Source organism: Lissotriton helveticus, chromosome 8 (genome assembly GCF_964261635.1).
Source record: "Lissotriton helveticus chromosome 8, aLisHel1.1, whole genome shotgun sequence".
Taxonomy (NCBI): Eukaryota; Metazoa; Chordata; class Amphibia; order Caudata; family Salamandridae; genus Lissotriton; species Lissotriton helveticus.
In genome coordinates this window covers 52,829,055-52,849,865 of record NC_136069.1, presented here as the reverse complement: position 1 = coordinate 52,849,865, position 20,811 = coordinate 52,829,055, and the positions used below count along the sequence as shown (strand labels likewise).

The window sequence follows — 20,811 nt, the reverse complement described above, 5'->3', positions numbered from 1 at the left end:
ATAGACCTCAAAGACGCCTACCTGCACATCCCAATGAACAGAAAGCACAAACACATGCTCAGGTTCACCATTGGAGAAAGCCACTACCAGTTCACGACACTGGCCTTCGGACTAAAATCAGCACCAAGAGTTTTCACAAAGTGCCTCGCAGCAGTCGCAGCGCACCTACGAAGGCAAGGTATACACGTATACCCTTACCTGGACGACTGGCTGGTGAAAGCAAACTCATACCAGAAATGCAAGCAGCACGCACATACAGTGACGAGCACGCTCATAAGCCTGGGGTTCTCCATCCATTGGAAAAAATCATCAATGGAGCCGGAACAGGTCAAAATCTTCCGGGGAGCACAGATCAACACCTTACAGGGCAAGGTGTTCCCCAGCGAGAAGAGGGCGAGGGTGCTGGTGAACGAAACTCGCCTCTACCGGAAGGGACAAGCTCGGACAGTGAGGACTGCGAGCAAGATCATGGGCATGATGGCATCATGCATCCACCTGGTACCAAATGTACGACTCCACATGAGACCCATTCAAGAATGGCTACAGGAGCAATGGTCACAAGCTACAGGCGGTTGGGAGGATCTAGTGGTTGTAACGCACGCAGTGCAGAAGGAGATGGCATGGTGGACCATGGAGAACATAACAAGGGGAAAGCCTCTAACGCCCCCACCGCCAACAGTGACCATCACCACAGACGCATCCCTGAAGGGATGGGGCGCTCACATGGAGGAGCTCAAGGTGAGGGGACTGTGGACGACAACAGATGCGGCAAAGCACATCAATTACCTAGAACTGAAGACAATCTTCCTTGCACTGAAAGCCTTTCAAACAAGACTGTACAAACACAAGGTATTGATACAAACAGACAACACCACTGCGATGTTCTACATCAAAAAGCAGGGGGGCACACAGTCAGCACCGCTTTCAACGCTGGCGCAGGAGATATGGAGATGGGCCATCCCTCTCAAGATAGACCTGCTAGCCATACACCTACCAGGGAAGGACAACATACAAGCCGATTGGCTCAGCAGGCAGACATCGGCATCCCACGAGTGGGAGCTCAATGCTCAGGAGACAAGGTACCTGTTCGACAGGTGGGGGACACCATCGGTGGACCTGTTTGCCGCACTCCAGAATGCAAAATGCCAAAACTTCGCATCCAGACAGCCCGAGGAGGGGTCACTGGGGAATGCCCTATGGATAGATTGGTCAGGGACATTTGCTTACGCCTTTCCCCCGATACCACTGATGCACAGAGTGCTGAGCAAGTGCAGAGCGAGCAACATGACACTGATACTGGTCGCACCACAGTGGGCGAGGCAGACATGGTACTCGCAGATCATGGAGATGACACAGTGTGCACCCCACAGATTCAGCAGGAGGAAAGACCTACTCTCCATGCAGAACGGAGAGGTACTACATCCAGAGCCAGAGAGCATGAGCCTAGTGGCGTGGCTCCTGAGGACATAGAGTTCGCACATTTGAGACTACCAGAAAGCACCCTGAGGGTACTTCGGGAGGCACGAAGGCCCAGCACTCGAAAGTGCTACGTTGCGAAATGGAAAAGATTCACAATATGGTGCAGACAGGAAAGACTCCACAATAAAATGAAGAGGGACTCCACAGTGCTGAGGTACCTGACGCACTTGCTGGAGAAGAACCTTAGCTCATCCTCCTTAAGAGTTCACTTGGCAGCGATAGTCGCCTACACAAGGGGAGAAACGTGCAGGAGCTTCTTCACATCACAAGTGGTGAAGAGATTCCTAGAAGGAGCGAAAAGGATCGCACCACCCAAGCGGGTGCCGCCACCTGCATGGAACTTGAACACAGTCCTAACGGAACTCATGAAAGAGCCCTTTGAACCACTTCACAAGGTCTCCCTAAAGATGCTAACTATGAAAACAGCCTTCCTGGTTGCAATAACGTCCTTACGCAGAGTAAGCGAGCTTCAAGCGCTGACGCTACAAGAACCCTACATACAAATACACAACGATAGAGTTGTGATGAGGACTGACCCACACTTCATGCCGAAGGTGGTATCCAAATTTCACATGAACCAGTCTATACAGATACCGAGTTTTTTCCAAAAACCAACAACTAGCGCAGAGTGAGCTCTGCACACCCTGGACGCCAGAAGGGCAGTCATGCACTACATTGAAAGGACAAAGGGGCACAGGAAAACAAAACAGTTTTTTGTGTCATTCGCAAACAGCTTCATGGGGAAAGCAGTAACCAAAAAGACCATTGCACGATGGATCGCACAGACAATTCAACTCTGCCACAAGCGTGCAGGACAAGAACTGGCAGAGGGGACACGTTCCCACTCCACCAGGAAGAAGGGCGCTACAATAGCCTTCCTGGCTAACACACCCATAGAGGACATATGCCTGGCGGCAACATGGGCTTCGGTGCACACGTTCACGAAGCACTACTGTGTGGACATACAAATGAACAAGGAAGCTCAAGTGGGCCAGAAGGTGCCACAGCACATATTCAACACCCAATGCTCATCTTCCACCCAGCCGCCACAGAGATGAGAAACCGCTACAAAATCTATGCACAGCATAGTGAATCCAGAAAGATTCACGCTGCAAAACGAATAGTTTTCTTACCTGTCGGTGTAGTTTTGCAGCATGAAGATCTTTCTGAATTCACTAGCGAACCCACCCACCTCCGCCAGAAAGATGAGGCTGGAGAGAGAAGAGGTGGTTAACTAAAGAAAGGACTTTGAAAGTACAAGGCGGTAAATACAAACTAAATAGAACGTTGCCATTACTTCGGAAACGAAAAACACGGCAAAAAAGAACCCGAAGATGGCGCCCAGGAGTGGGAGCTTCCGCAGGAAGCATGCCGACGTCACCGGAAATACACCCAAGGGGGTGTGACGACGACGCCCACCTGGGCTAAGAAAAAAAAAAAGCTAAGAAAAGACTACGAATCCGGACCCAACCACAAGACCGCGGAATAATGCACAGCATAGTGAATCCAGAAAGATCTTCAAGCTGCAAAACTACACCGACAGGTAAGAAAACTATTCGTTACTTCTCCTATGTGTTAACATTGGCCGAGCATCACTCTCTACTCAATTAGACATCTAGAATGGGTAGAGACGTTCCTCCTAACGGTGACATGAAGTTGCTCTCTGCTCCCTTTATCGCCATTACTTCTGCAAGTCGCATTCGAGTATTTCAAGCCCTATGAGCCATGCAGTGTTATTTAATTGGGTCACAGCAATGACTGAGACTCATCCTTCCAACATCTCAGAGGTGTTGACTGAATTTCACCTGATTGAGGAGACTGAGATCCCAGATTTATTTCTGCACTGAACACTTCCTGTGCTGAGGAGGTACCGGGCACTGTTGATTCTCTGTGTTCTCTTAGACTTTTTATGGAACGTGTAAGAGAACTTTGACTAGGCTTATGACTTACCGTTTTGTCACCCGCATTTGTACAGATGCAGCCAAGCCTGCATCAAGAATCACGTTGGTGGTTTGGGGTCATTTGCCTCTGTTTTTCTGGAGTCCATCATGCTGTAGCTCTCCAGAACGAGAACTCACCCTCCACAAATGGCGCTCAGCTTAGCGTTGTCCAGTAGTAAATGCTTCTCTGAGAGACAGTATGAGGGCAAGAGCTCAGAATTCAAATCAACCAACAGGTACAGTAACTCTCTGTTCAGCCAAGTGCTAATCTCAGTAGAAAGAAAGCACTTTAATGTCACAGCAGTATTAAAGTTTGATTGTGGGTTGAGCTGCGGGGATCTATGATCCCACCTATGAAGTCTAGGTAATTGACACCCCAAGTACAGTTCCCTTTGTAAGGTGCCCCCACATACCTACAGTGACTTTTAGTAGACATACGAACATAGGCAGTATTAGTTCATAGGTGTCTGATCACTAGGTGATGACCTCCATAGGTCCGTACAATCTTTTTTTGAGACAGTTAGTGCTGCTAATTGTTAACTCTCTAACAGCAAGCTTCTGTTTGTCCATTCAAATTACAATCTGAGTCTTTCGATCTCGGGCCTTGTTACTTGCATTAGTGGAGACGCGGTGAAGAGTGTTCGCTTCTTGGGGTCTCACCAGCAGCACCATCTTTAGCTGTGTAGTACCGCAGACTGCAGCGTCTTTCCACTTAGGCTGCTGGAATGAACATCACAGCAGGCCTGGTCCTCGGGTCCTTGTCTCAAGCAGTTGTGGCCTCAGGGGTGGGGACATTTCATCTGGTCCGGGGTGATGATTGCTCTTGCAGTATATCCCCCACATCAAGCAGCGGCAGCACAAGCCTCTTGGGCATGCTGCAGAAATGTTGTGCTTTGTAGTTTCTTCATGCAGTTCACCACAAGAACCACAAAGAGTCCAGTTATTTCTCAGTTGGCAACGTGCTTTGATCCTAATGTCGATTGTCTCCTGGATGCACCAAATACTGGAAACATGACTAGGGTTCTCCTACGTGACCATCTCTCCTCCTGCAGGTCCATACACGCCTTACCTCACTGAACAAGTATGCAGACTTTTCTCCATCTTCTTGTGCAAACTTAAGGTGATGTCCCCTCACTGCTAGGAAACTAGCTGTCATGCAGACACTGGCCATGGCCTCACAGTTTCTCTTGCAGTGCTCTCTGGAGCATTCCTTCCTTGGTGACTAACTTAGAAAGTGGACCAGATTGGGTTGGTTTGGATCTCTCCTTTTTACTCATTTTCTAAACGTTCTTTGTGAATCTACTTTCTAAAGTCCTGGAACCGGTTTGAGGTGGTTCCCTTTCAAATGTAATTTTCTGACTGCAGTGAAGATCTTGCCTTTGTGCAGGGTAAGAGTTCTCACAGCAGAGAGTGATTCTGCTGGCTCCAAGCAGAAGTATCCAAACAGAAACCCAATGAAGTGGAATGAGACTCCGCTGGACCGTCATCGGCATTCCTGAAGTAACGAGCCAGACCAGACAAAAGGTTAGCCCTGCTTAAAATCCTCCTTTAACACCACAATTGCCTGACTCGTTCCCTATTCCCTACCAATTAAAGAAATGGCAGTGCTCTGGGTAAAGTATTCCTAAATCCCCTGCTAAAAAAAATAATCGCAATATGTTCCAAGGCTAGCCCTGCCTGCATCCTCTCTCACTTTACTGTCTGGGTCTCCATCCTTCAGCTCAGAAACACAAGAAATAAACTTCTGTTAACTGTGAAAGCAACATCCACCCTGCGCCTTGTGCAAAGGCAATCCAAAACGAATATATGATGATACAACGCGATTATGTTGATCGCGGTATCTTACAACGCAGGTTTTACAGCGCAAGTGGTTTCAATAACTTGCGCTGGACTTTGGGACAGTAGGATTTACTATTCCAACACCCGTCTACATACAGTAGGGAAGGTGTTCGATAGTAAATCGTACTATTCCTTAGCTTGCAGCACCCTAGAGCGCAAGTCGTTGAAACGACTTGCGTTGTAAAACCTGTGTTGTAACGTGCCCGCGGTGAAACTCCGACGTGGTAAAGGTAGTCTCCCATCCAAAACAGATCCTACTGAAGACTTGCTACTGTATATCTGCTCCACATATACAATCTATTCACTCACTTGACAAGCGCACAGATTATCAGCACAAGGAGCTGCGTGCTATATCTAAGCTGGGCTTTACATGAGTGGGCGCACTACCACAGATGCAGGGAAAATGTCTGATCAGGCGGTTCATAAAATGGGTATGCCCCTGCCACTCAGGACATACACAGTATTCCTGTGTCAAGAGGGCATGCTTCAGGACTCAGAACAGATTCTTGACATGAGCTTTGCCATGGGCAGGTGTAGGACTTCGGTCACCGGGCGACATTAACTCTGCCAACAAAAGCCAGGATACCAATTTCACATTCAATCGGGACACTCGGCAGGCAGGTTTACTATGCAGGCGACATTCCTGTCCCAACAGATTTATTTATTATTATTTATTTATTAATACAATTTATAGAGCGCATACGTTTGCCCGTGGGCGTCTTGGCGCTAAAATTACTACAAAGAGTCTCTGAGTGCTAAAAGTGTTTAGGCAAAACAGTCCTTACTGGTTAAACAACCATGTCTTCACCAGTTTCCTAAACTGGAACCGAGATTGCGCCGATCGAATGGTTAGCGGGAGCGAATTCCAGAGTCTGGATGCGGACACTGTGAAGCGCTTGTCTCCCCAAGTAACCGTTCTGGTGCGGGGTACTGCCAACTGCTGTAACTGAATCGATCTCAGTTGTCTGGACGGGCAATAGATGGAGAGCTGCTCTTGCAGAAACCTTGGGCCTAGGTTATGAGTAGCTTTGAAAGTTAAACAGAGTGATTTTAATTTAATGCGGTTTTTAATTGTCAGCCAGTGGTAGCTCTTAATTATGTGACTGACTGATTTAAATTTTGGAGCCCTTGATAGTAATCTGGCAGCCGCATTTTGGATCATTTGGAGTTTGGAGATTACCCGGGATTGTGCGTTGGCAAATAAGCCATTACAGTAGTCCAAGGAGGAAAGCACGAGTGTGCTCACTACTGTTTTGCCCGCACTATCCGAGAGAAATGGGATGCTTTTCCTTATGAGTCTGAGTTTGTGGTGGGCATTTGCTACTGTCTGGTTGGCATGTGCTGCAAAGTTAAGTTTCTCATCAAAAACTATACCCAAGTTTCGGACCTTAACTGACGGTGTAGGTAGAATTCCCAACGACGGGGGCCACCACTCAGGAGACCATTGCGATGTGATCTTACCAAAAATGACTACCTCCGTCTTTTCGGAGTTCAACCTCAAGCAGTTGGCCTGCATCCAGTCTTTGATGGCCAGCATACCCTCTTGAAACCATGCCGCTACCTGCTCCCCATCATTATTGATAGCGAGCACAAGCTGGGTGTCGTCAGCATAGGAGGTAAGGCTCATGTGGTAGGATTTAATCACTCTCGCCAAGTCCAACACGTAGATATTAAACAGTGTTGGACTTAGCGATGAGCCTTGGGGAACTCCGCAAGGTAAGGCAAGTTCTGGTGACTTAAAAGGTCCCAACGTAACTGCTTGAGTTCTGTTCGAAAGGAACGAGGTGAGCAGTTCCTTAGCGCTAGATCGGATGCCCAGATTTCCGACACGGTCAATCAGGATGGAATGATTGACCGTGTCGAAGGCGGCCGATAAATCCAGCATTATAAGGACAGCTGTCCCTCCATGATCTCTGATTGTTCTAATGTCATCTGCGGCTTTAATGAGAGCCGTCTCCGTGCCGTGGAGCTTACGAAACCCGATCTGCGTATCATCCAGCAGTTTGTTTTGCTCGAGATAATCAGCCAGCTGGGTGTTCATTACCCTTTCAAGCACTTTGGCGAGAAATGGGAGGCTGGCGATGGGTCTGTAGTTTTTCAACAGCTCTTTGTCTAAAGATGTTTTTTTAAGGAGCGGTTTTAGAAGGGTTTTCTTTAGCATGTTCGGGTATATCCCTGACCTGAGGATTATATTGCTCACTTGCGTGATGGTAGTACTGATAACATCAAGCACTGGTAGATAGACTTTAGGAGGGCAAGGGTCTAGGGCAGAGCCTGTCTTTATGGACCTCATAATGTCCCTAATTTGGTTCTCCTCTACTCCTTTGAATTGGGACAGTGAGCAAGTGGGAGGGTTGATTTGAGTGGCTGGAGGAGCAGGAGTGTCTTTAATTGAAAACTCAGAATAGATGTCGTTAACCTTGGTGAAAAAGAAGTTGGCCAAGGAATCACATAAGGCCTGCGAGGGAGAGGGGGCTGTGTCTATAAGCTTCCCGGCTAATTGCTTCACTATTTCAAATAGCTGTTTGCTGGAGTTTTTAGAGGAGTCCATTTGATCCTCGAAAAACTTCTTCTTAGATTCAATGATCAATTTTTTGTAGATAAGCTGAGTATCTTTATATCAAATTTTACTGTTTTGATCATAGGACCTTCGCCAGTGCCTTTCGTGCCTTCGGCATTCTTGTTTTTTTTTTCTGAGTTCTTCTGTGAACCAGGGAGAGGATGGTGTCTTTCTGTTGCTAGATATGGTCTTAAATGGAACAAGTAAGTTCATAGCATTCCCTATCCACTCAGTAAATTGTTTAACGGCTAGGTTGGGGTCCATAGATATAGTAGGGCGGGACTTAATCAGCAGCTCGGCAAAGGCTACATTATCAATGTCTTTCCATACTCTGAAAGGCTCTTGAGTATTATGTGTCTGCATCATTGGAGGAGAATCAATAATAGGTAGGGCGCAAAGAATGACAAAATGGTCAGACCATGTTAGAGGTAGAATGTCCTGAACAGAGATGCCCTGTATATTGGAAAAGATACAGTCCAACGTATGGCCAGCCTCATGTGTTGGGCCATTGACGAGCTGAACTAACCCCAAACTCGCTAGGTCTCCAATTAGTGCTTGGGAGTCAGCATCCTCCTGTTTCTCCAAATGAAAATTCAGATCTCCCAGCACTAAGAAAGAGTCCTCAGTCACCAAGGATTCGATCAACGAGTTAAGATTGGCCAGGAAAGCAGAACGTGGGCCGGGTGGTCTGTACAACAGTACTCCCTTAAGGCTGTATGAGGGCGTCATCATAATAGCAAATTGAAACGCTTCACAGCATTTAGACAGAATGGGAAATATTCTAACTGAGAAGCAGTGTCGCGTGATAACCGCTAGTCCTCCTCCTTCCTTTCCCGGTCTATCAAGTCGGTGTGTTGTATATCCCTGTGGGATAGCAACTGCCAAGTCTGGATCTGATTCTGCATCCATCCATGTTTCAGTAATGAATAACGTATCTATGTTGTTATCTAAAATCAGATCGTGAATTTCCTGCCTGTGTTTTTCTAAAGATCTTACATTAATAAGTGCAATGACAATATTTCTCGTTTTGTTATTTGAACCTCGTTTGGTTCGAGCTGTGTTAGTGATGAATGGTAAAGGAGACGTACAACCGGGGCATATAGTGATTCCGGTTTGAGAGATGTACTCAGGATTGTATCGAGGGCAGATGTTACATGGGACTGACCTGAGATGTAACAGATCATTGCCAGAATAAGATAAATAGCTGGCTGTCCCGTCTGAACCAAAGGTCCTGGCCCTCGGCCCGGTCCTGGCGCGGACGGGCGCAGACAGGCTTGCCTTTGGCGCGCCTTCGGCGCGCGGACGGGATGACATCTTCCTTATATCCGGTGTAGAGGAGGGTGGGATGCGGCCAGCAACTCGACCGCCACCCTTTCCCCCACCCAGTATGGCGGCTGTGCTCAGTGTTTCCCCAGCGTCAGCACGTAATCTGCTGCGCTGTGGGGTACGATGTGGCAGGGACAGGCTGGGTGACTCAGAGGTAAATAAAATACAAATAGATGGCGCAAAGTAAATATTAAGGCACACTTTTAAAAATAGCTAGCCTCCGGCTTTCCGCCTCAGAGGTGACTCGAACTGGTAATGATGGGTTGCCGCCCGCATTTCCTATACCTATTCTTCATGAGGGGTGCACTATCTATCTCTCTATCTAATGTGTGGGCATAACATACCAGCGCAAAGTGACATTGGTGGCCTTCTCCAGACATGTTCATGTTGGAGACACACACAGGGCAGCTACATGAGCTTCATATATTCAGCCCTATGTTCATGCTTAATGGCACTAGGTGCCTTTAAGTCTTTGGAAACATCCTGCCTAAATATGTAGCTCTCTAAAGCACCCTTGCTCTTCAATGCTTTCTTTTTCATTCTGGGAGTCAGCGAAACATAGAGGTATGAAGTTAAATTTAGGATGAGTTTGACTCCAAGAAACTGGTGTCGCTTATATGCCCTCAAGACTACTCCCTCTGCCGTTGGACAAACCCATCACATCAATGTGCTCTTACTTCCTTGTAGTTTTATTTTTAAGAGAAGATCTGCAGCCTCATGGGGCAAGGGTTGACATTGTGTATACATTTTCACACATGTACTATTCTGGTTGCTTAATGGTTGTAGGTGAACTACTTTGGAAAGCAGTTTCTGGGTGCAACATCTGATGGCAGGCTAGCCACATGCTGATAATTAGACTGCAAGCTAGTAGAATCCACCGCTTTCTCATCACTACATGCACTCAGTAAAAGAAGAGATTGGAGCCCCCCTTTTCCTTACACAAAAATGTCTACTGTTCGAGATGTACAATACTGGGCCTTTGCGAACAGATATTATATTTGCAACCCTTTACGTGCATACATTTGACAAAAGAAGGGTCAATCTAGATTTGGATATAGAACCCTCCTCCTATCAGCCTCCTCAAAATCTGGCACAATGCATAACTTGTTTTTTTTTTGTTTTTTTCTTTCCTAGGAACCCTGCCTTGGAAGACCAAGCTTGTGATCGGATCTATAGAGTAGGCCAACTCCGGGATGTGGTTATACACAGGTCAGAACCTCTCTTCTTTTACACCTGCGGCATGCATTATGTCACTAGTCTTTAGGACACATTGAACCCTTGGGATAGAAAGTTAGATCCTGAGGTGATGTGATGGATGGTTAAAGTCTGAGCATAAAACCACATGAGATCCACTTTGCGGTGCATACCCGTACTCCATATTTTTGCCATGGATATTTAAATCGGTACAGGAAAAAGTTATAAAACAAATAGAACAATGATTTGTTGAAAGGATTAGAACGTGTAACATTATTATTTCTTCATCTTGTGTTCACTTATGTGTTTTTGGCCTGAGGAATCTATAATCCTCTGCAAAACAAGTGTTGGCTTAAAAAACAAACACCTAAAGATTGGAGTTAATTGGCAACTAAATAAGTTTTTACTTTTTTGCCTGTAGAAGTGTTTATATGGTACCAGTTTGTTAACTTGGCCAAGCTGGACATGTTGAAGTTGATGTTTGAAGAAGTATAACCATTACATTTCTACTTCAACCTTTGCAAGTTATTTTTTTCTTCACAAAAGGCTGCAAACGGCATCTTCTGTCTCTCACTTAGCTGTTTGTGCCTGTCACGTGAGAGATGGTTTTAGAATACGGATAATACACAGTTGTGCCTTTTCCTTATCCCCTTTTAAACCTAGGATGCTTGTATCACAGAAGTTGGTCAGTTGGAGCCAACACCGGCTCCAGCGTTGTTGATACAGGCTCCGAACCCTGTGTTTAGTGAACCATCGTCGTCCAACACTAAAAGCACAAACTTGTGTCAAAGAGGACTACCTGAGGCTTGTTTTATCCAAATCCAATATTTTAAGAGCATGCAAGACCTTTTCGGCTCTGACTCGAAGTGCTTCAAATACCTGGTGCAGTTCAGCATGATGATGAAGAGGAGGGTCAGCATAGAGATGAGGGACTCAGTAAGATATACCCTACTGGTGTTCCCTGATCTGCTGTTGGGTCATAACATTCTCCTACAGTGCACCTTCATAAAGAGCTGCCATCTTCATGCGAACCCCCTTTTTTTGGAAAGGGGGTTCACATGAAGATGGCAGCCCTTTATGAAGGTGCACGGAAGAAGGTTATGATCCCAGATTTCTCCCCACCCCACTATTCCTTCATGTTCTAGGTCTAAAATGCTTGTTAAAGGTGGAACTGGTGCATCCAGGAAGGCGTTGATGTTGCTCACAAAGGGTGTGATCAAGATGGTACCCGAGGCAGAGCAGGAGTGCTGTTTAACCCCTTCGCTGCGGCGGCGATTCCGCCGCAGCGCTAGGGGGTTGGGGGGCCACGCGCTGCTCCCATGCTCGTGACGGAACCGCTCTGTCACGAGCCTCGGATGCACTGTGGTGATGACGGAGCGGTTCCGTCACGGCTCCGCCCGCTCAACAGAACGTCCAGCGCAGGTGCGGAATCCGTGCCGCGCAGGCGCGCCGAGCGGACCGTGACGGAACCGCTTCGTCATCAGCACAGCGCATCCGTGGCTGGTGACGGAGCGGTTCCGTCACCAGCATGGGAGGGGTTAAAGTCCTTTTACCTCCTGGCCCACAAGGAGAATGGTGGTCTGCGGACAATTCTGGACCGCAGAGTTCTCAACTCATTAGGAAGTACAAATTATGACATTCATACAACTTCTACTGGCCGCTATGACCGGGTGATGTCCATGTTACAATCCGCAAGCTTGCACCCTGCACAATCAAAATGGCGTCTGTAATGTCAAGACTATGATACGGCTCAAAGTTCAATGACCTGTCATTCAACAAAGGCTCCTTGTAACCTGTTGGTTGATACTGCCAATGCTGGCCCCTTTCTGCTCTACATACTTGATATCCTTAACAAATATGGAAGACCACGTCCCCCTTAACTCTTCAAATTCTGATCATTGCCACCGGTTTATCCCACTGTATTAGTAACAGTTAAAGAAACTTGTGCAGTGCCTGCAAAGAAAATACTTTTTTTAGGAGAGCTGCGCTCTCCACAGACTAAAAACGTAAATGTGCGAAGATCTAAATATTGGTTGATCCAGTACCGATCTAAGTCTTCCATCTCCCTGTGGACCTTAGCGTACATATTCTAGAATACCACCACTAGTGTGGTGCTTTGTAGTTGAAATGACCAAGGCCGGATAGCCAAATAAATGAAACCTTTACCGCAGTCCCTCTGTTACTGCCGCTCTATAAACCCCTTTCTTGTCCCAAACCCACCTGTCTAGTGCATAAGTGACCAGCGTACTTTAATGCTGCTACTTCACCGGTCTGGTTCTGAGCACATCATTAAACTGCCAAGACCAGCATGGCCAGTTACATTTGGTAATTGCCTAAGCACTGCTACGATTGGCTGGCTTTGGGCTGTTATGCTAATATTCATTAGATGTGCTTAGCTTTTTGCTTCTGAGTTTTAAAGCAGTGTCACATTCTAAGACTGCACCAGCCCAGAAGCATAAAATGCGCATTTCGCTGATGTACAATGTCCTTTCGCAGTTGTGATGTACAAGGCCGGTGAACTATCCCAAGTGCAGTAAAATCACCCTGCTCAGTTGTGTTGCTGCAGATCCTGGAGAATGTTGTAAAGTAATTGGTGCAGAAATGTTTTTCTACAGTGGTCTGCTTCTAAAGGAGATTCTTGGAAACTGAGATGGAGGGGTTCTAGGTGGCACATTCTATTTATGCTGCATTTGAAAATGGAACACACATGACAAGACTTTCAGCAAAGTCCCCCTCCTGCTCTAGTCCCACGTATGACGTACACTAATTATCTGCTTTGCACCCTGGGGATTAATTTGTTTCTAAGATTTTGTGCACTTATTGTGAAAAGCCCCATGGTCCCCGTAATTGTGTTTTTTAAATACTGATCTACAAATATTTCAAGAAACTGGTATCCCAGTCTTAAACCTGCATATGGGTGTGCTTGTAAACACTTTTATTTGCATTTTATTTTCAAGGTTTGTGTGTGAAGATACTGTGGAGGGGAAGATTGCTGACCTCCAGGAGAAGAAGAAAGAGCTGGCCAAGAAGGTCCTGTCGGGGACCGGGGAGGCGTTCACCAAGCTCACACTGGCCGACCTCAGGGTGCTTTTTGGTGTGTGACGAGCAGCCAGCTGGCAGGCCCACCAAGCTGCTACCATTTTGTTATTTGTCTTTGTAAGTGTCCAGCACAAAGAGCAGTATCTGAGCTGGGGTGAAGTGCCTGAATAGCTCTATTGACATTTCTTGCTGTAGAGAGAAGGCACTGCCTCTGCTTTGTTGCTCCACCGAAGGACTCATTTATATGACTTTGTTTACCGCCTGTCCCTCGCCCTGTTTGTTGAGCTCATTATATTAGTCTTTCAGTTCTTGACATCACCTCACTGCCAATTACGAGCTGCCTCTGGCTCCCGCTGCCTCGTGGGACTCCGCGGCAGGTAAATCTGAGGGCTCCAGTGATTACCGTGTAATTAAATCTGCTCTCAGCCTGGTCTCCAGTGGCCCCGTGGAAGCTGTTCCCTTCCCTTTCTATGGCACAGTGACTGGAGCTGCACAGCGACTGTGACCAGCGTTGAAACATGCTGGTGGGAGCATTATTTCGAGGTCTTTCGCATACGTGCTTCAGTTTGCGGGTTTTGATGTTGGTGAGCTCTTCATTGATCTGTAGCTGATGCATGTTAATTTGGGTTTTCCTCCACCCGCAGCACGTTGCCGTGCCTGTGTCCACGCTGTCTTCTGATGCACTCAACAGTGGGGTCAATGCACCCCCTAGTGACTCCTCACCCAGAAGAGATCTGAGGATTTGGTTGAGAAAGATCATGAAATGTCATTGTGTGAACTGCCACAAGCTGTGTTTGCTGTGACCATGAATGTTTCACCGGCCCTACACCCACTAGGGATCTAGAGATGTCCGCAGGACCCCTGCGGTTGGAGTGCTGACACTTAAGGGGTTCAAGTCAAGCACTTACCAAAAGTCCATGCTGCACCCCCTCATGCGCAGTAACAATGAACAACTTGAGTCCTCTGCAGAATATTTTTTGAAGCTCGTCATGAGCCGTGGAACGTTCAGGTGCAGGGAGAATTCCCCCGCTGTGCTGAGCGTTCCACGGGAGCCAATGCACCTGTGACGAGCTCAGCTCGTCAGGAGCACCAGAGTGCCGTAGCTCATGACGAGCTGAGCTCGTCATGAGCATGGGGGTGCTGTGCGCGCCCCACCCCCCTAGCACAGCGGGGGAATAACCCCTGCAGCGAAGGGGTTAAGTACAAAAAATGAGACAATCACACGTGTGCCCCAAGGCTTCTCAATTTATCTGAGGCCTTCTGGGGCAGCGAGCTCAGATGTTTCACTGTCCTTGAATGGAAAGCTGCTGTGCAGACCGGGCTCCCCTAGAGCTGATGCTCTTGTTTCCAGAGTGCGGTGAACCTCAATTCTAGCCGTCCGGCCCCAGAACACTTTCAGCTGCTTCGATCTTCGTGGGGTTTTCTTTCTTACAGACCATAAGTTAACCAGTCTGGGTTTTCATTTATAGCACTTGCAGTTCTTGGTACATGTGCAGTGCTGCTTGGATCCCACCCCCGGGAGGCTGTCTCTTGACACTTTCAAGTAATTATCAAGTTATTGTGTTTTTATTTTGTCACTTTGACGGTACCTGATGTGGGCTGTGTACATGTTTGATTGGCTTGTAAATATTTGTGACATTTTTTGAGATATTTATTTATTTTATCTGTTTAATATGCTCTTGATTAGGTTAGAATAATAATTCTGATAGTCTTGTGCGAAATGACCACAATTTATATGTTGCTTTATGCATAAAATTTGGTAGTCCAATATGTCTATAGTAGAAACTATTAAGTATTATGTAAACCACAACTTTTGTCTGGTGTATGCCTGTGAGATCTGTATGGCCTGGTGAATTTTCTGCTCCAGGTGGAGTGACACCTCTGCAGTCTTCTTTGTAAATCCGGCATTTCAAGCCAAATTGTGTATTAAGCAATAAATTGACAGTTCATGAAAGACAACATCTACACTCGCACACAGCACTACATACCGCTTTACAGACACTCTGGTGTAACGATCCATCTGAAGGCGTTCTAGGGATCCGTCTACTCATGATGGCGTGGTCGAATTTACAAGCTCCCGTTTAGATTTACACGGTCTTAAGTTGAGCTCTCCTTTCTAGATTCATTTTTTAAGATCATTGCACTCTTGTAAACTCACACTAATGCACATGGTCACCTTTAAGCTCTCAACTGCTGTAGCTCATAAGTGTGCCCCACTGTTCAGAACATGGAACAAGGACACGCTAGCACGTTGTCTTCTACTTTGGGCATTACGTGACTAACGGCTTGAAGACATGTATCTCTTGTTTTGGCCTTACCTGGTTGGCTGTTTCAGCCGCATCCTCCATTTAAGTCTTACATAGTCAACTGCTTTGTGGCCAACCCGCTCTCTCTGGTGCATTCTGGTTTACGGCTTGGATATCTTCAGTTAGTTGGTAGATGGGTTGTTTGACAGTGTCCTCTACTGGATCAGTGGCCTTTGTTAGTGATGGAGGTAACTGTGTATAATGCATTTCACAGGTTAAGCTCCTTCGCTCTCCTCCATCTAGACTGCAGCCCTTGGACTGCAGCCCTTTAACTGCAGTATAGGTGACCTCATGAAAACTGCCTTCCCCAGGTAGAGCTCTGTCAGATCTGCCCCTCTAAGAGCTGCCTGGTTTGAATTGTAGGCCCTGAACTGTTTCCAAGATACCTTTAACACATTGAAAAAGCTTGAGTTGGGAGAGGCCGCCATCTTTTTTGAAGTGCCTGTAAATGACCTCTTCAGTGGCTGCTGTTGTGGTCTCTCTGCGTGGGCATCTCAGTTAACCCTACGGTGTGCAGCACCGTTTTAGGGATTTCTTTCAGCTTTCTAAACTGTCTGCTGCTGTGAAAGACCACGGTGCCTCTAGAGAGGTCTTCTCTCCTAGAACAGGTTTTATACTTTTATGATGATCTAAAACATGTCATTTATTGCACTGCTTGAGCGCTCTGGATTGACCCAGTTTGTTTTTTAAATAAAGCATCTTTTTCTATGTTGTGTTCTGTGTATTTCATCATCAACAGAGACAAGACAATGACCAATGGCTGCACTGCTTTTGAGTTTGCAATTGGTGAACTGCAGTCATTATTAAGGATATGCATATACATGCATGATAGATTAGCGCCAAGAAACTGCTTGTTGTACATACTCTATAAAAGAAGTTTACGTTGTAGTTGTATAACCGCATTAAAAACAGTTTTCAATTCGGATCGATCTCCGTTATCAGTAGCTAAACCTGTCTGGTGAACTGCGCCTTCTCCCAAACATGTTCTAAGGAAGTCACTGCCAGCTGCTGGCATTGCCCACTGCCACCCCTTTCATTCAGGTTCCTTCTCCTGGCCATTTTTTCTAGCTCCGCCCATTGTCACGTGCAGCACCCCTCTGACCCTGAGCTCTTTGTTGCAGCACTGCGATTCCAATGGAAAACAAAACACGTGTACCAGAATAAAATGGAAAACTGGCATTGGCAATGCAGATGGGTCCCGGCAAGCTTGCAATTTTATTTATTTACAGCCATTAACGGTTTAAAAGTGATAAGTAAAGATGCCACCATTTAAATGTGGCGTGTAAACATGTGCAAGAAAAATACCCATCACTAAAATAAATGTAAAACATCATGAATGCAGATTGGCACACCAGCCTTGACACTACAGTTGACTACTTTTAGCTGGATGCTGTTCAAGCGAACAAGCAAAATGTGGTCACTCTGAAATGGGCCAATGGCTGAAGTGGGTTCACCTATTGTCCCTCACTGTTTTGGTGAGTAGAACCAAAATGTAAAAGAGTTGAGTAGACTAATGAATTAAGAGGCTTGATTGAAAACCCCTGTAAGTCATCAATGCTTTAACAATGATTAGAACATTGGAATGTTAGGAGCTCCATTGCAGACAATGGAGTGCTCTCTGCTTCTACGGGCCGGTAAAGGCCCGCTGAGCAAAATTTCAATGTTTTACAAAGGCCTCTCGGAGCTCGAGGGGATTTAAATCCCCTCGAGCTTCGAGAAGCTTTTGTTTAATTTGTTAGAACATTCGGCCCTCTAGTGGCAGAATGTTCTAGTAGCCTATTAGCCCTTCGTAGCAGGGCTATACTGGCTATTAAAGTCCCAGTCCCTTGTTAAAGTCCCTCGCCTTTGGCTCGGGCCTATAACGCGGGAGTGGGCCTTTAATATCTGGTATTGCCCGCTACGGCGGGCTATAAGGCTATATTAGAACATTTGAATGTTGGGAGCTCCATGTAAACAATGGAGTGCTCTCTGCTTCTACGGGCCGGTAAAGACCCGCAGAGCAACATTCCAATGTGTTGCAAAGGCCTCTTTGAGCTCGAGGGGATTTAAATCCCCTCAAGCTTCGAGAAGCCTTTGTTTAATTTGTTAGAACATTCTGCCCTCTAGTGACAGAATGTTTTAATAGCCTTAAAGCCCTTCGTAGCAGGGCTATACTGGTTATTAAAGTCCCGTCCCTTGTTCAAGTCCTTCGGCTTGGGCCTTTAAGGCGAAAGCGGACCTTTAATAGCTGGTATAGCCTGCCACGGCGGGCTATAAGGCTATATTTTTACCTTCTGCAGAATGTACCAGTGTCTAATCCCTGGAAAGTAAGTATGGTCACGAACAAAGCATCTCATTTTAGTGCCTTTGCTGAAAAACAAGCTCCATGGCTCAGCTCAGATTAAGCACCGGGCACCCTGTCACCCATACATTGTCCCAAACATGTTTGAAGTGAATTGACACCTGCTTTTAATAGGGAGGTTCTAGACATCACTTTAAATGGGCATGTTTCTAGTATTGCCCTTGCTCCAAGCAAATGGTGTCATGCAAGGAATGAAAATGTAGTACTTTCCAATAGTAATAGCCTGTAATACTTGTCTTACACTTCCCTTTAAAAGAGCTACTTTATTTTTCTGTTTTTGCCAATGTAACAGGCACCTACATTGTGTATTTTTTCAGTGTTGTTCCTTGAATGTTTATGCACCCGGTTTGCTATTCTTGGTTTGGGGTGGTCGTTTCTACCTCACCAATAAGTACATAAATTCTGATTATACAAGCAGTGGAATTCAAAATGTTAGTTTTATGTATTGGCTTATTTATAGGTTCTTAAAGGACAAACATTACGTCATCTATGTAAATTGCGATTCTCATATTAACATGACTAGAAATCTGGATTTCATTAAAGACACGGAGGCTGACATTATGCATTATTCCTTTAATGCAGTCCAAGCGGCCGCTTACATCACAATATTAAAAGGTTCCAGAATAGGACCATAGCAATACATGGAAGGCATTAGCCATCAACAATCTGCCTCTTTTAAATGTGGAGGAAAATAAGTTCATGAAACTTGAAACATCAAAACGATCTTCTGATTAGCCGGATGAAGGAGAAGGAAGAACGAAGGTAAAACCAGATGACACACAGTTAAGGAGAGTTACCTGAAAAGAGAAAGAAGTAAATATCTCTTGAATGTAAAAAATAGTGTCAAGCTTATCAAGCTAAAAGGAAAAAGAGATGAAAAAAGTACTGTTAATAAAAAGTACAGTAATAAACTGTAACAAAAACAGCATTAAATCATTGTAAGACCACCAAGGGATGGGAGGGATAATGTCAGCCTCCGTGTCTTTAATGAAATCCAGATTCTCTAGTCTCTGTTAATATGAGAATCTCAATTTCATTACAAGAACGGAGGCTACATTATGCATGTTGGTAGCTTTGTAAAACAACATCAGACATATGTTCAATAGGCTTGCAATAATGATGTGCAAAGGTGCTAGCATTTGACCAGTCAGCAGTTTTGAGAATGTCGTCCAACTTACCTCTAGACCAGAGAGATTTACTGGCCATAGCACCCCTTAAGGGAGTGAGCTTGAAATGTCTTAACCCATCTAGCAATAGAGGTCGAGGTTATGCCTTTGTGAGGTTTAACAAAGAATACAAGTAATTGGTTAACATCCTAAAGGCGAAGAGCAAACATTCTGCGATCACACTCTCTCATGCAGTCCACAATGCAAAGTTTTGGACATAAATCAAAACGTGGGTAAAAATTGACTCAGACATAGTCTTTGTTCTTTTATAAATCTTAAATTTGACTCCGAACATGTTAAGAGATCTATTCGTAATCTCCAGTTCTTGGACATCGGAGACCCTTCTGGATGAGATTAGGCATAGTAGAGTAGCCAGCTTAATGGATACGTTTTTTTTTATTTTATTGAGGAGAGTATTAACAGTCCAGTTATTGAAAAGATCAAGCATTAGTTTGATATCCCAAAGACTTTCATATTTAGGTTCAGGAGGTCTTCTTAAACAAATGCTTTTCATCACTCTACAAACAATGACATTTGTACCGACCGTTTTACCATTGACAAGGACATGACCAGCAGAAATAGCCTATCTATAGCAATTGAGTTCTATAGCTGAGGCCTTTATCAAATTGTTTAACAAGGAAGTTAACTATGTCAACAATAGGTGCTTCCAAGGAATCCAGGTTCCTTTCCAGGCACCAACGTACCCAGATTCTCCATATGTTGTTATAGCTGTAGTGAGTGCCTGGGGCCCAAGACTCTTTGAGGAGAGTTGCAGCCGTCGTTGAAAGTCCTGAGATTTCATTGGATCTCCAGGCAAGAAGGGTTAAACTCCTGTTCTGAATTAGGGGGTGAACTTCTCTGTCTACGTCTGCAAGAAGATTCTCTAGAGTAGGAATTAAGAAGGGGGGGGGTTGCAAGCTAGTTCTAGAGTGGTGGGGAACCATGCTTAGCCAAAAGGGAGTTATTAGGACAAGGAAACACTGATCCTGTCTCACTATCCGAAGAACTCTATGAATCATGGCAAAGGGAGGGAATGCGTACACCTTGGCTCCTTTCCAAGATTGTAGTAAGACGTTGACTGCTAGGGAACCCGGGTCGGGCATCCAGCTGAAGTTGTTCTCCAGTTGAAAGGTTAGTCTGCTCGCAAATAAGTCTATCTCTAGAGGGCCCCAGATCTTGTTTATGGTAGTGAACACGGAAGCATTCAGTTTCCTATTGTGATCTAACAGGAATCTTGAGTTCCAGTCTGCAGAGTATTCTGCTTTGAGAGCGATCTTATGTTCCAGACAGAAGAGCGATCTTATGTTCCTGACAGAACATCCAAAGTTTCTTTGCTAGATTCGAGAAGTATGCAGATTTGGTGCGCTCATGAGGGCGTAAAGCCCAGCTGTTAGTTCTAAATAATTTATGTGGTGAGATGATTCCTCTTGTGACCAGATACCACCAGTGTTCTGATTGAGACAGCAAGCTCCCCAGCCATGAAGGCTTGCATCTGATTGTAAAACAAACTCTGGTTTTGAACCAAAGATTGCTTTTCCATTCCAAGCGTTTAGGTTCTCGAGCCACCAGGCTAGTGCCGATTTGGTTTCTTGATCCAGACCGAACCGATCTCCATACAAGA

General features: G+C 45.7%; 1 protein-coding gene across 1 annotated transcript in view; it reads left to right on the top strand.

Annotated features, from left to right (window-relative positions):
* The window catches only part of TTF2 (transcription termination factor 2), a 124,979-nt gene extending 108,590 nt beyond the window's left edge, over positions 1 to 16,389 (top strand). The window contains exons 23-25 of the mRNA XM_078656604.1: positions 10,279 to 10,353; positions 13,296 to 14,440; positions 14,481 to 16,389. Of these exons, the coding sequence (XP_078512730.1) occupies positions 10,279 to 10,353; positions 13,296 to 13,440 (220 nt within the window). The 3' untranslated portion in view covers positions 13,441 to 14,440; positions 14,481 to 16,389. The remainder of the gene's footprint in view (positions 1 to 10,278; positions 10,354 to 13,295; positions 14,441 to 14,480) is intronic.
* Positions 16,390 to 20,811: the final 4,422 nt, after the last annotated feature.